Source organism: Falco cherrug, chromosome 1 (assembly GCF_023634085.1).
Source record: "Falco cherrug isolate bFalChe1 chromosome 1, bFalChe1.pri, whole genome shotgun sequence".
In the NCBI taxonomy this organism is placed as follows: Eukaryota; Metazoa; Chordata; class Aves; order Falconiformes; family Falconidae; genus Falco; species Falco cherrug.
The window spans coordinates 126759445-126773608 of NC_073697.1; the positions used below are offsets into that span (position 1 = coordinate 126759445).

Sequence of the window (14164 nt, forward strand, 5' to 3'; positions counted from 1 at the left end):
TCCTGATTCCTAAATATGGTGCCCTTCTTGTTGAAATAAAGACTTGACAGCTTGTGGGTCAAATTTTCCCTAAAAAAAGAAGTTTTCACTTTTCCCCAATTCTTCAGGTAAAAAGGATAATTAACAGAAGAGGTTAACAGTGGTCTCCCAAACGAACCAACTAGAACAACTTAATAGGTCTGAAATTTAAAAAATTGTTTTCAAAAGGCTAAACCAAAAGCAGCAGAAGCAAGCTCAGTGCTTCTATTACAACCGTACCAGATGTGCAAATCACGAGACATCTGAGTGTGACTTAGGGAAAGTTATCGAACAAGCAGGGACAAAGGTAAGCAAAAAAGATAAAGAGCAAATGGATCAGATTTGATGTCCGAAAAGGGGCAGTTGTAATTATTCATGAGGTGAACTGATGCTTAAGTCAAGCATAAGGAACATGCTGCAGTGCCAGCCCACCCCTCCGGCACACCACCGCCTCGCTCGGCTCTTGCACAGCTTCCCCCAGGACCCAGCTGAGCTCCCTCGTCCTGCTGCAGACAGCAAAGTGGGAGGCAGCAACATCGTGCTCTGACCTCAGGAGCCCATCTGCATCCATGAGGCAGGAGCTGTTTCTGCTTTTTCCCCTCTCTACTGACTGCAAGATGTTCCCAGTAAGAGTTGCAAGGCTGGCGCAGAGCACCACGAGCACAAATTCACAGCTCTGCTGTGATGAGGAGGGAGATGAGGGCACTGTATGCAAAGTTCAGAAGAGACAGTGTGTATGTGGCTGCAGTCCCTGAAATGCTGACATTTACTTATGCCTCTTCTGCAAAAGATGGTGCAAAAAATGTACGGACATAAAATGAACAACTTGCTTCTCAAGTCAGCCTTCTGCTGGGATATGAGTTACATCTGCCTGTAGGTCCCATTTTTAGTCACTGGCTGCGAACGCGCAGCTTGTGTCCGTAACAGCAGGGAACACGCTCCTCTTGCGTTACCTTTGCGAACGGAGGAGCAAAGCCCAGGAAGCCAGATGAGCATCCAGAGGGTAATAAAAGAGAGGAGAATAATGCATATGTATACTGGAGAAGGTACGACATCACACCACCACTTTGGCTGCAAGGAATAGACCAAACCCTGAGCCAGGGACGCACACCCGATGCACACAGGTCCACAGTGCATGAGGTCCTGAAGCCACGCAGATAGATAAAGGCCAAAGAGCACAGAGGAGGGGAGGAAGATGACAAGGGGCAGAGAAGTCCCTCAAAGTCTGAAGTCAGATCCTTGAGGAACACTGGCTGATATACACCAGAGCCACTATTTGGATTAATTACATGTTTTTCACACTGTAGGAAAGAACCCTGGAGCTTCTCACCCACTGCTGGCAGATCAAGCTAGTGCTGACAACGTGGCAGCCAGGACTCACTCCCCAAAACACTGTCCAACATGCTGGGTATGAAAAATCTGTGAAAAGTCTCAATCAAACAGCAAAGAGGAAAAACTTGCTGTCTCATGCACCACTAACAATGCAGATGTAGAGCCAACGTGATCGTCAGATCACATTGTTTGAAGTTTCCATTCTTTTCAACACTCCTCTGGCCAACTCTCCTGCCCTCCAGTCACATTACCTAGTTTATCTAAACAGTAAAATGGGTTTGGAGGTTTTTCAGATCAGGGATCCATTAGAAAATTCTTGAATGAAAGGAGACAGATAAGTGCAGATGATTATTTTTAGAAAAATATTTAAACGCGCTCTAAATTAGTTTCTAAATTTGTGCTTACTAAAAGTTCATAATAATGAACTGAGCCACCTCTGACAAAATTGGAATTTTCCCCTTTGCTAGATTTGCTTCAAACTGCACATTTTTTGGAGGACACTGAATAAAGTGTGTCAAGGGATTTTCTGCTCGCTTGCCGTCTACCTTGCTAGTGTTTGGGATTCACAAGGAAAAAAGCCCTGCACGTGACTTTTCTTAAGGAATTTCTTCTTCCCTGCAAATCCTAAATAGCAGCAACAATGCCATTATCCTATGGTACAGTCTGAGGGGATTCACAAAGGTATTAACAGCACCATTTTGTACCAGAAGAACTACAATACAAGCAAAGAGAATGTGTTTCTAGAATCCATCCTGCTACCATGCAGGTCTAAGAGGTACAGAATGGGATCCAGGTCATCTTAGTTTAATTCCTGTGGCTCAGCACATGGATGGCAACACCAATTCCAAGTCATACTCCCATAAGAAATGAGAAATACAGGCTTCTAATAGGCTGGCAACAAGCATGAATTCTATTCCCATAAAGAACTGGAAATAGAAGTTTTTAATACGCTGGAAAGAAGCAAACTATAAATAACTCCACAAATTTACTGGGTTAATTTCAATATTTCTGCAAAAACATGTTCCACGCTATGGCAACTGGAAAAGCACAGTTCTATGGCTCAAGCTCTGCCACATTTAGCAGCAGCAGCATCTGAAAGACACCATGGGAACTCTGGTGTTTGTTCCTACTCTTCACTTACAAACATCCTAGTCCCTCATGTGACACAATGATAAAACAATTCACCATATTTACAAATGACTAAAACAATTTTCCTCAAAAGTTGCTAATCCAAAGCACATAAGAACATTGTTTGCCACGTACGAACACACAGTACATTCAGCAAGGCTGCCCAAATGCTAATAATTCCATCCAAAGCCTCTCCTCTTGCCTCCATGCTTTTCAATAATTAAAGCAAAGTTGTATTACCAGCAAATGACTCCTTGATGACTGCTTGCACCTGCAAATACTGGCAGGGCTCCCTGCTGTTAGCTTGCTTCCACTTCTTAGAGAAACCACGCCATATAATTTGAACTCACTGATGCTGCTAGCAAGTTTTGCACTGATCATATCACTTCATACCTCCTCTACAATTTATTTTCCTCCCCAATTTTATTGGGGAAACTTATCAAAAGGATTTTGAAAACACAGGCAAATTAAGGCCACTCAGCCACCTTTACCGGTCATTTCATCAGCCTTTTAGCAAGTTACCCAGCGATTGTCTTCTCCTACAGGAGCCAAGTTAGCCTGTCTGTACTGGGTTTGTACTTAGCCAAATTTCGAACTGTCCTGTTCTTATTCATACTGAATAAAAGAATGAAAGTGCGCATTTCTGTTATTATTATTTTTACTACTATTATTCGTGGGACATTTGTTTCATAGTCAAAACCATATTTAAGAGCTTTTCGATAACTGTGCCACTTCCGCTTCCATTAATCATCTTAAAAGCAATAGTAAAAGTAGATAAACTCTGCAGAAAAAAATAATCTTCTACTTCAACAATGCAACTGAAGATTTTTTCCCTCAGGCGCTGAGCCCTCCCCACCCTTCACGATCACAGGCGCCTAGCTTTACTCTGTGGAAATAAGGGTAGCAAACACCCAATTTCTTTTCTATTTGGAGTGGAAGGTTACATGGCTGACCTGACTCTTCTGCATTACAGAATCACAATATAATTATGTATGCACAGAGAAAAAAACACATTTGGAGGTGGGTATTATGCTGCCACATGCAGTTTCATTTTTGATCCACCGACTCAATCAGTAAAGCACTGCATAGATGTAAGTAGTAACAATCTTTCCTGACTACAGCGCCTGAAGTTCCCTTAAGGCGCCAGCGCACAGCCTTGGTGCAAGGGTAGCCTGTTGGCTGGGACTTACCACATCGCGTGCATGTACGTTGGAGGTAGACGAGGGCTGCTGACGGGGGTACAGTTGTAAGATCTCATAATTCTTTCTGCCAAGAGAAAATTACGAAATAAACTGGCCACAAGCAGGTCTTGCCTGAAGAGCTTCTGGAAAAGATCTGCCAAGAGATTGCATGAATTACTAGATGCACATCTTTGTGTACCTTAGGTAACATGCAAAAATAATTTAAAACATGTTAATATTCTATTCCAGTAACAAGGAATCTACAGCAGTTTTGCAGTGACATGATATGACAACTATTAAAAGGAAATCCTGCCTTCTGAGTTCCCTTACAGCATTGCAGTTACTCTCCATTTTACATAAACAGAATTAAACACCTTCTACCTTGGGTTCCTTTTTGCCTTCTCTGGATAAAATTCCCCTCTTGGTGTTTCACTTGAACTCAGCTTGAGTAAGTTTTTGGAAATTACTGAGGGAAAAAGGGACCTCTGTGTACCATTTAATCAAGAACTATACACCTGTTAACTGGCAGTTTGATGTGCTTATGAGAAGCCAAAATGAATCCTGAAAGATTGCAATGTGCTATCTTCTATAGCCACAAAGAAGAATTTACGTTGTACTAAGCATTAGAAAGAGCATAATTGGAAAACTGTTTACAAATATGCGCACCCATATTCGTACTTCTGGAACACAGGTAGAGAAATGGGATGAAGTTACTCATGGGAAGCACAGACCTCCTTATCAGCAAAGAGGAAAAATCCCTTTATTTATGATACTAACAAAGGCTGGAAGAAGACAGAATGCTTTTTTACAAATACATTAAGAAAGAAAATGATTCAAGCTAAAGGAATCACGTTAGCACCAGAAAAAAAGCTTTCTGGTTTCTAATGATCAGGTTGCTCAAACGCTTCTGGTAAAAAGAGTGAATTTAAAAAATTTAACTAGCCTTAAATCCAGTCTCATCTGTTCTTTCAATATCAGGCTTTAATTTTCTCCTTATTTCAGTGTCTCATTTATCTTACTCTTCATCCTTCTACTTTGAATAAGCAATGCTCACTTCTGATGAAAACTTGATTCACCTGCTCAAGTCCTACCTCTAGGCAAGACATTCCATGCAATAGTGTCTGTGATAGCGGTGAAGATCCAATTCAGCTCTCCCAGGGGAGTTCTCCTGTCATTCAGTCTTCCAGGAATCCTACAAGTGGGGAAAAAACCCCAAGTATTAAAACCCACAGGTTTCTTGAGGCACACACACATGCACACCTTCAAGGCTCACAAAAGACAGTATTTCCAGAACCTTAATTCTTAACCAAGACAAACTTTCCTTATCCAATATCTATTACATTAGTATTTGTTTGCGAGATGAATTGCCAGATAAAGGATGATAAACAAGAAATTGTTTATGTATAACTGAGCTAAAGGAAAATATCTGGGAAGATACAGAGATGATGTAGATTTCTGAGAAGCAATGGAAATACCTTTTTCTGGCATGCAAACGCCACTCTGTTTCATTTTATCTATTATTCACTTCTTGCTGAAATATTTAATAATAAATACAATTTACATTACAAACTGTATGCTCACAATCCCTTTGTAAGAACTACTGAGTGATCATATTCCAGAACAAAACAATTATTAGTTTTTAAACCGCAAAAAAGCTCTGAACAGCCAGAAAACACAGTTCTTCTGTTAAAAACTGTCTAATAGTAATGCACGTACGTCACAGCTCCCTGTTGCTGTGAAGTACTGGCTGTTCGTGAAGACACACGACCCAGCAAGCTCACCTTATCATTCCAGCTAAGCTATCTTTTAAGTCTAGATCAGAGCATGCACGTGCCTGCTACACGTGGTAGCTGCTTGTTTCCAAGGAGCATGTTTGCAGTTTCTTACAAAGACACACAGTTTTTTACCCAGTAGGTTCTTTGAAAACTTGAATTAATGACTTTAGTGCTTAGCTGTCTACAGATTTGTTCATCGCCATCGGTACTGCATGCAGGTGCAAAAACAGTATCTTGCTAAAAACGTCTTGAGCATGATCAGCAGCTTTTCATTCAAATAGGAGATGTTTTCTGCAATTAAGAACTTTCCAATAAACACACAGGCATTCATGGAAATCAGTCACTCGAATGTCAGTTCCTTAACCTAATTTAACATAGTACCCCACAGAAGCCCAGCAACAAAAGACATATTCTTTCTCAGTTCTGTGAATCAGGCATTATTAAATCCAGAGTGAAACAGATGACTTTGAAAAGCACCTTCTAACAAACCAAAATGCTGCTGAATGCTGCGCTCTGGAGCCCTCCCATCGCGAAGCCACAGCACAAACTGAGGCTCCACACTTTATCCCTCGCTGGCTATATGCAAGATTTGATGCTTGTCCAGGAAGAAGTATTTACTTAATCCAGGTTTCTGCACAGAGGTACTCTACACACCCTGTGTGTAGTCACTTCATGATCTCACCCATCTGCACCATCACAGCACCTACATGCCTATAAAATAATAAGCTAAAATTATTTTCTTTTGATTGTGTTCTCCCCACCGCTTCCAAAGAGGATGAATTCCTCTCCCCTATCGAGTCAGGGGACCGGCAGCGCAGCGTGCGAGGGAAGCAGACAGCAGGCACTGCCACTGCTGCAAGCTGTCCTGCCACCCTCAGCATCGCGTAGTCTTCCTCCACTGGGTCAATACGCCTATCTACCCAGCCTGTGACTGCAGATGTAGTTTCACCCCTAAGAACATCAAAATCATGTCAGCAATACGTATCAGGAGTCTATTTTTGGTGTAGTAAGGTACTAAAAACACTGAGTCCAATTGCTAATTTTATTAAATAATTTAAAGTAGTGTCACTAATCAATACCAGGGATGGCAGCTTTCCAAATAGAGATCTACTCTTGTCCCTGCTCATACTTAGGATATGCAGTGAAAGCGAGCAAAGGATTGGGTTTGGCTTTGGGGTTTTTTAAGATTATATTTTATATAGGAGAAAATAACACAGATCATGCACAAACCTGAAATATTCATAGAGGCATCCCCTTCCTCAAACAAAGAAAAAAGTGGAGGGCCAACCAGTGATTCTGTTGGGATAATCCTGCTGCGTGCTACATGAGCATTTAATAAATGCTTTTAAGCGCACTCCCTTAAAGCCAGAGGGTTATTGTTGTATACACAAGCAGTCTGGGACTGATGGAATGTCTTGGTGTGTCACAGTGCAAGCCTCTCTATGACTATACCCATGCATGAACACACACACACACGTGTGTGTGAGTGTGTGTGCACGTGTATATTTTAGCTATAAGACAACCTGCATTTACTGGAAGATTCTAAGAAAACCTGAGCTATTAACCTCTCTTTGAAAAGCACTGGCAGCAGTACGCAGGTCCCTTAAATCTCGGATTCTGACGTTTTACAGCAATACATTCACGAAGTTTTTAACAGTGATATCTACAGGTAAAAGGAACTCTTTCGTTCTGCATTTGTGAAATGTAGAATTTCCATGTTGCATGAAGATGAATCAAGTAGTAAAAACCACAAACAAAACCCAACCCACTCCAAAGAAACACCAGTTTACTTAGGAAAGCCAGAATCCAGGGTCCAGGATCTTGCTTTTTGTAGTCTGAAAAAAGTCATTCAAATATATTTCATCCAGGAGCTGAATGAAAATCTCCTATTGTGTTTGTTCATCTGTAATAAGATGTGAGATAAGACACGAGGCCCAAAGAAACTGTAGAACTGACACGCGATCTGGTTTCTGTGATTGAAGAGACCAAACGAGAGTCTACGATGCCTCAAGGTCAACGCAGGCACAACGCTACTTAAAGGAAGAAAAGTGGCTGTAAACTGTTCTTCAGTATCTCTCAGCTTCTGCCTCCATCCTGATCAGCTTTCTTAAATATGCTTTCTAATGCTTATTTGAGTCTCATAAAAAAAAAAGACCAACAGATTTGGTCCTGGCCTGTCTTGTTAGTACTGAGATACTCAAATCCACAAACACAACCTGGCACTCTCACCCAACTTCAGTCCCCCTGAGAAAATACCCGAAATGGGATGGGAGTGGGGATGCCCCCAGCCTGGTAAGACATCCTATGGCTTTAATGCACCCCAGCTTCCCTTCTCTAACAAGTTTTCAATTATTACAATAATCAAACTACACCATGCAAGTGCTTTCTCTATGGCAACTTACTCTTCCGATATGCATAGCAGTATTGTTTCCATGCAGGTTCAGATGAAGCATGTTCCCTTGTATAAATACAGTTTCTAAACCAGCTGGAAATTAACAGCTTATTAAAAAATTCCTGTCTGTCTTGATAGCAGAGGAAAAATATACATCTCTGAAACCGCATTTGTTAACTGATCCCCCAGAGCAAACAGAGGGAACACAAGGCCACACAACTGCTCTTGTGAGGATTTCACATAAATATTTGCATTGCAGAACACCCTCTGCAGCAAAATAGCAGTATTTCATAAGTCAGAATGTTATTAATTAGAAACTAAAGTGATCCTTGCTGAGATTCCCTAGCAAGCCAAATGCTGAGCTTAAGCCATTTGATAGCCACTTTCAAGCCAGTTTTCAGTAGAAACAGAAACAGGGTGTTTCATGGTAGAGTTTGAATCTTTATGCCAGATGGAGAGTTCTGCACACAGTTCATACTAAATTCTCTTTTATTAAATGCAGATCATGAACTGATACACATCTTACTGATGGTATTACGCAGGAACGACAGGCTGAAATCCAAAGCAGCTGCTAGCAGCCCAACATTAGAAACTCCTTGCGACTTGAATATTTACTTTCTTGGGCAACAAGGTATGCTTCTCATTTTTGTATTTATAGACTTCTACTCATTAGCATAGTATAGATTCCATTTTGGCTTTTTAAATGCATTTGGTATTTTTTTCACCATACGAGTGTCCTTTCTAAGCTGGCTGGCTGCAAGACTTATAGAAAATACCGCTACCTAAGAGGGACTGCAATCAAGGAGCAGAAACGTAACAGGATGTCAGTCTCACATCTTATGTGGCATCAGGTAAGTTCATTTTCTTTCTGCCCTCATATATAGTCAGGAAGATACTAATTTTGTACCTAGCTCCAGCACTGTGAAGATTAACACTGTTCAGCACTTTGAAACCTATGCATTAGGTGTTAATGGTGAGGGCAGAGAGAGCGTGGGGAATAGCAGAAGAATGAAAGGCAATACATTTCCATAACTGCCCAAAACCCTACCAGAGCTTTCAGATTTTGAACTGGCACTAGAAAGCAGCCATTAGAAGGAAACTGGCAGCAGGGCTGTTCTCGATGCTGCACGCAGGAATCAATTAAAGTTGGAACAGTCAGCACTATAAATCGGCAGATGAAAATAAACACAATGTATTTTCTGTTCCTACACGGGACTGCTCAAACTCTCATCCCAGAAACTGGAGGACAGTTTGTAATACTCAAACGACAAGCCAAGCGATCCGAGGAAGGGATTTTTAACACAGTATTATTCAACAACAGTAGATGTTAATCCTTTGGGAATTAAAGTTTAAGCTTCCAAAGGCAACAGAAGAACGATTCTTAACTCTCAGATGGCATTCAAACATGCTCATGATAGGGACAGCGAATCAGCCGACCATCAGCTAAACACCTCGAATGAATTCCATCTCCACACACTTGAACTCAGAGGTACCAACCTCCCAGCCCAGCTAGGAGAGCTGCACTGCAGCACTGTGTTCAAATAACCACCACCAACCTACATGAGAAAGTCCCAAGAGACACATATGGCAAAGTCCTATTTGTTTCTTCACACTGTTACAGATTTACTTGAAATAATCAGTTATGCTCCACCCCACCCCCACCCCACTCCACCATCCTCTATACCGCTCTTGAAGTAGAGGTCACTTTCCTTTTGTTATTTTTGTAGAGTTCCACTACAGAAATTCACTTAACGTCATTTATCAGATAAAATATTTTGGGGTGAGTACATTTCCCTCATACAATGTGCTCTTTCAAATCCATCCTGCAGCTATAAACTAAAGCTTCTTTTAGTTTCTATTTGGGCGTGCATCTATACTACCAGAACATCACATGATTCCAGAAAGTATTTTTCCCCACAAGGAATATTGCTGTCTTCTTGGTATCACTTCTCCTAACGATTTTCACATTAAGCTTTGATAATCAGCGAGAGCCTTTGACAGTAAGGACAAAACAGACCTCATTTGTGAAAACTGTTTTTGAGGGAGAGGAAGAAAAGGAAAAACGGGCAGTCGTCTCAGCTGCTTGCTGCAATTTAACATCTCTGGACTCTCAACTGCTTCTTCCATCAACTTCCTGACAGACGCCTTCACAGAGACCTAAATCACGGCAGTCTATTGTGAAAAGCAAGGACTACAAAATGTCAGGGTCACTAAAGAGCTCACGCTAGGTGTAACCATCAATGTCCTTGTCAGAAATTTAGCAAAATCCCATGAATCACTTTAATTACAGGGGAAACATTTACCTCAAAGGATGCAAGGTTTTCCCTTCGGATGGGCTCCATCATTATCTCTACCTTTGGAATATAATAATGTGTAACATTGGGATATGAGTATCAAACTTCAGAAAACAAGACGCTTTGGTACTGACATATACCTGCGAACGTTCACAGTAATTTTAGTTTTGGGAAAGAAAATAACATAAATATATTTCACTTTTCACTCTCCCAAGGAAAAAAAACGGGACAGCATATACCATAGCGAATGGTGTAGCAGCAATGCAGGCAGGATACATGCTGTGAAAATCTTGAACTGGCAAGAGCTGGATCTTAGGCAGGATCAACAGAGTGAACGTGCTCAAAACCAACACGTACTCACCACAAAACAACATGAGTGATACAGGCGTGCCATCACTGGGCTCCTGAAACCTTGGCAAACTACTTCAGCACCTCAAACGTTTTGTCTTAAATTATTTGTTTGAGAGTGCTGTAAAGCTTTGTAGACCAGTGTTCAAGCCTGTCATCTGTCTGTACAAAGATATGAAAGAAGTGTTGCTATGAAAACCATCCTTTTGAGTATGAACTTCAATTTGTATTTACAATAGGCTTTGCCTACACTACAGACTGATACTCTGTAACAATGATAATAAAATTAAATACTCCATTTCAATAAAAGCAGATTTATCATGGAAGAGAAACTTTTCAGGATAACATCTTCAAAACCAAACTTCTTCCTCAACTCAAGTACTAATGAGTGATATATTACCAACCGGTAGCATGGCACAGCATCCCTGTTATACTGTGGCTAGTAATACTTACTGAAGCACATTCTGAAATCTGCTCTAACGCCTTCTATTGAATTTTCTAGGAGAAAATAAAGGGGCTGAAAGCTGCCTAACCTAGGTCTAAAGGCAAACTACAAATTATAGTTTTCCCCTATAAATAAAATAATAAATATTAAAAAAAAACCCAAACAGGCTGCAGTATTTCAGAACTTGGACTAGCACTTGGTTGGTTACACCTCTGCAAAGACATCTTAAGTTGTGGCAGCTGTGATGACACGGACCTGCTAGAGAGAGAACACAGTCCTGTCAACATCAGAACCAGCATTCTGCCTTCAGCCGCCTGGCCAAGAAGTAACAGTATTTCCCCCTGCCTAATACTGCTGAAACCAAGAGAACTTCTTTATTTTAATCAAATGTCTTTCTCCATCTAGTTATGAATCTTGCTGATTTCTGCCAACCCTAAACACCAGCAGCTCTGACAGTATTTCCTCGCATCAGGCAGGCAGTGTATTTTAGAAGACAATATTTTATCTTGGTGGAGATACCATTTAGATTTAGCATTTGGCCTCATGTGCTTACACAGCAACAACAATTTTATTTAAACACAAGCACAGTCTGTAAGGTTGCTGCCATGCTTCAACAGTTTCTGTCCTCCTTACTTTTCCAGACAAACTATCATTTCCAGGGACCTCCCACACAACAAACTCTTTTCGGAGACTGATGTGCTCAACTTCAAAAAGTTAGCAAAAAGCTGCTGTTTGTGTTATACGTTGAGGGAAAGTGCTAAAGCAATACTCCTTTAGCCCCAGGCAGTGCCCGGGGCTTCCCCATTTCCCCAACACACTCAGCCTGACCTGCTGCTCTGGGTCATGCTGGTCCAGCCTCAGGGCAATGTTAACTCAGACCCCTCAGCCACAACACACATGCCAGCCTGGCAGAGGACAATTTACTAAAAGGGATGGGAGTAGCTGGTATTTGCTACTAGAATCACCTGGGGGAACAAAAAGAAACTCAAAAAACCATGATACTAACCAGCTGCTCTCCTTCACCTGCCCTCCAATTTACCATCCTGAAAGTAACTTAGCTAAGTTCTGAGAGCATGCACCAAGGGCATTTGTTACATTACAGTATAATTTCTGTGTTTTCTCCAATTACACTTCTTCTGCCGTGTGATATCTTGAGATTTTATTTTTCCTATTTTAAATGGGCTCCTACTGAACCATTGCTTATCAATAAACAATGCACATTGAAACACTAATAATTTCCAGTCCATGATGCTCAACATACTTAAAGTGGAAACAAAAATTAATTCTAGTCTCAAATACGTTATTTATAGTGATTTTTAGAAATGGATTTTGTGCTGGTGAATGACAGCCTAGAGATGGGCTCTCTGCTCTCGGAACAGCAACAGCACACGCTGCAGCAAGACAAATTTCTCCCACACTGCTCCTGCCTACGTGACGCAGAGCTGACATTCAGAAAAGGTCCTTTGTCACAAAACCCTGACAGCAAGGGACTAGGCTCCCTTCCACTTGTAAAAGTGAGTTGTGGTACCATATTCACATGGCCATTTGAAAACACTGTCTTCTAAGTGGCTCCATCAGAAGCACGAACAGCTCTCAGATCACGGGGATTTTTGTTTAGAGAATTTCGTCCTTCTGCAAAATGGACCCAGGGGAAAAAATCCCAGGAAAGCAATACACCATTCACACATGCCTGAGAATGGGATTTGAGGAGAGGGAGCCTAATGCAGCAGTATAGATTAAAGCATTCTTGTACATCCCTGATTCTTGGCACCCAGCTTTGTAGTCCAACCCTCCATCAAGTTAAACCATTCCTTAGGATTTTTTCCAAAATTTTTAAAGAGCAGAACAAAGCCCCAGTTCACTTCACTCAGCAGCCACGCAACCAGTTGCCCCAGCACAGATGACGTGTTGGCTCGTGATCAAACAGAAAAGACCAAACAAGGCAGTAGGAATGCCTGACATTGATGTTGCCACTGAAAAGTCTTATGAAGTGGCAGCCAGAGGTTCCTAAATTCCTAGTGCTTCAGCAACATAATTTTCCTTCCTTTTTTTCTTTGCATTTTACTGTCTGGCTCCAGTAAAGATCTTTATTTCTATGCTAGGGATTAATTTGGCTTCATCTCAGAAGCTCTGTAATATAAATGCACATCAGGATACACCACACGTTTATTCATCAGGATGCTGGTTTAGCCTAGATAATTAGAAATCTGAGACCTTCGAAGAAGGTACAGCCTAATTTAGTCTCAAAGTCTGCAGCTTAATTGCAATACAAACTCTTTCCCCAGTTTTAAAGACAACTAAATTATAAACTACAATATACACACTGGCAATCCAGGAAGCATTCTAGGCCTATCTCAAGACTGTAATAAAAACCATGTGTTTTCTGTTATTGATATATGTAGCAGGTTAAGATGATGAGGTTTAAATATCTGATATCCACCAGGAACCTACTTCTGGCACATTCTCTGTGAAGACAGCTTTTAAAGAACGTAGTGTGCTGTAGTATTAACCAACAAGAACACTAAAGAAATTATTTTTTTTGCCAGTACACCATCATTTATTCAACACTCAGCAGCACATCTGAGCGTTCAGTGAAGCTGACTCTTGAGCTACCTGGCTCAGACCTTCACTGACCCTCACCATATGTTCTTTGGTTAGATACACTCTCATAGCAATATGTTAACTGCAATTAACATAATATAGTCACTGTTCTGGAACACATTTATTTAGTGGCCTGAGGTGATCTCAGTCCACGCTGATGATGAGCCCATCAGTTCTCCTCACACCAAAAAAATGTGTTAGTACACCTCTGAGTATGCAGGCACAGCAAGGTTATGCCCTGGGTAGATTTCCCTCCTGCTTCTCATCTCCTTAAAACCAGAAGAAAACCAAACCCCACCACATTTTCACAATGGTTTTCAGAGAAAACAGTATCCAGTGGCAGATCTTTTCCTAGACTGACATATCTGAAAACTGCTCTAACACTTCCTTTGATAGATGGGGTCCTGTCTCTATTATTTTAGTTGTAAACTGGAAAAAAAATATTTTGGTAAGATTAGTGCCTCTGAAATACAGCTTTACAGGAATCATTGCTTAGCTTCCCCAACTGAGAAGAGATACAATAATCAAATTTGCACATATAAAATTAGCATGATTGAATACCTAAATACTACTGAGCCTGACTACTCTAATGTATGTATTGTGGAAGAGGTAGTACCATTGAGAAGCATTTTTAATCTCATCTGAATGTA

At 41.0% G+C, this 14164-nt stretch overlaps 1 protein-coding gene across 4 annotated transcripts in view; it reads right to left on the reverse strand.

Moving 5' to 3' along the window:
* Positions 1-14164, reverse strand: part of RPTOR (regulatory associated protein of MTOR complex 1) — a 159271-nt gene that overhangs the window by 78323 nt on the left and 66784 nt on the right. For all 4 annotated transcript variants that reach the window (XM_055696299.1, XM_055696290.1, XM_055696314.1 and 1 more), the window contains 2 exons: positions 4751-4851; positions 3669-3813 (listed from right to left, as the gene is read on the reverse strand). In XM_055696299.1, coding sequence (XP_055552274.1) covers positions 3669-3813; positions 4751-4851 — 246 coding nt within the window. The remainder of the gene's footprint in view (positions 1-3668; positions 3814-4750; positions 4852-14164) is intronic.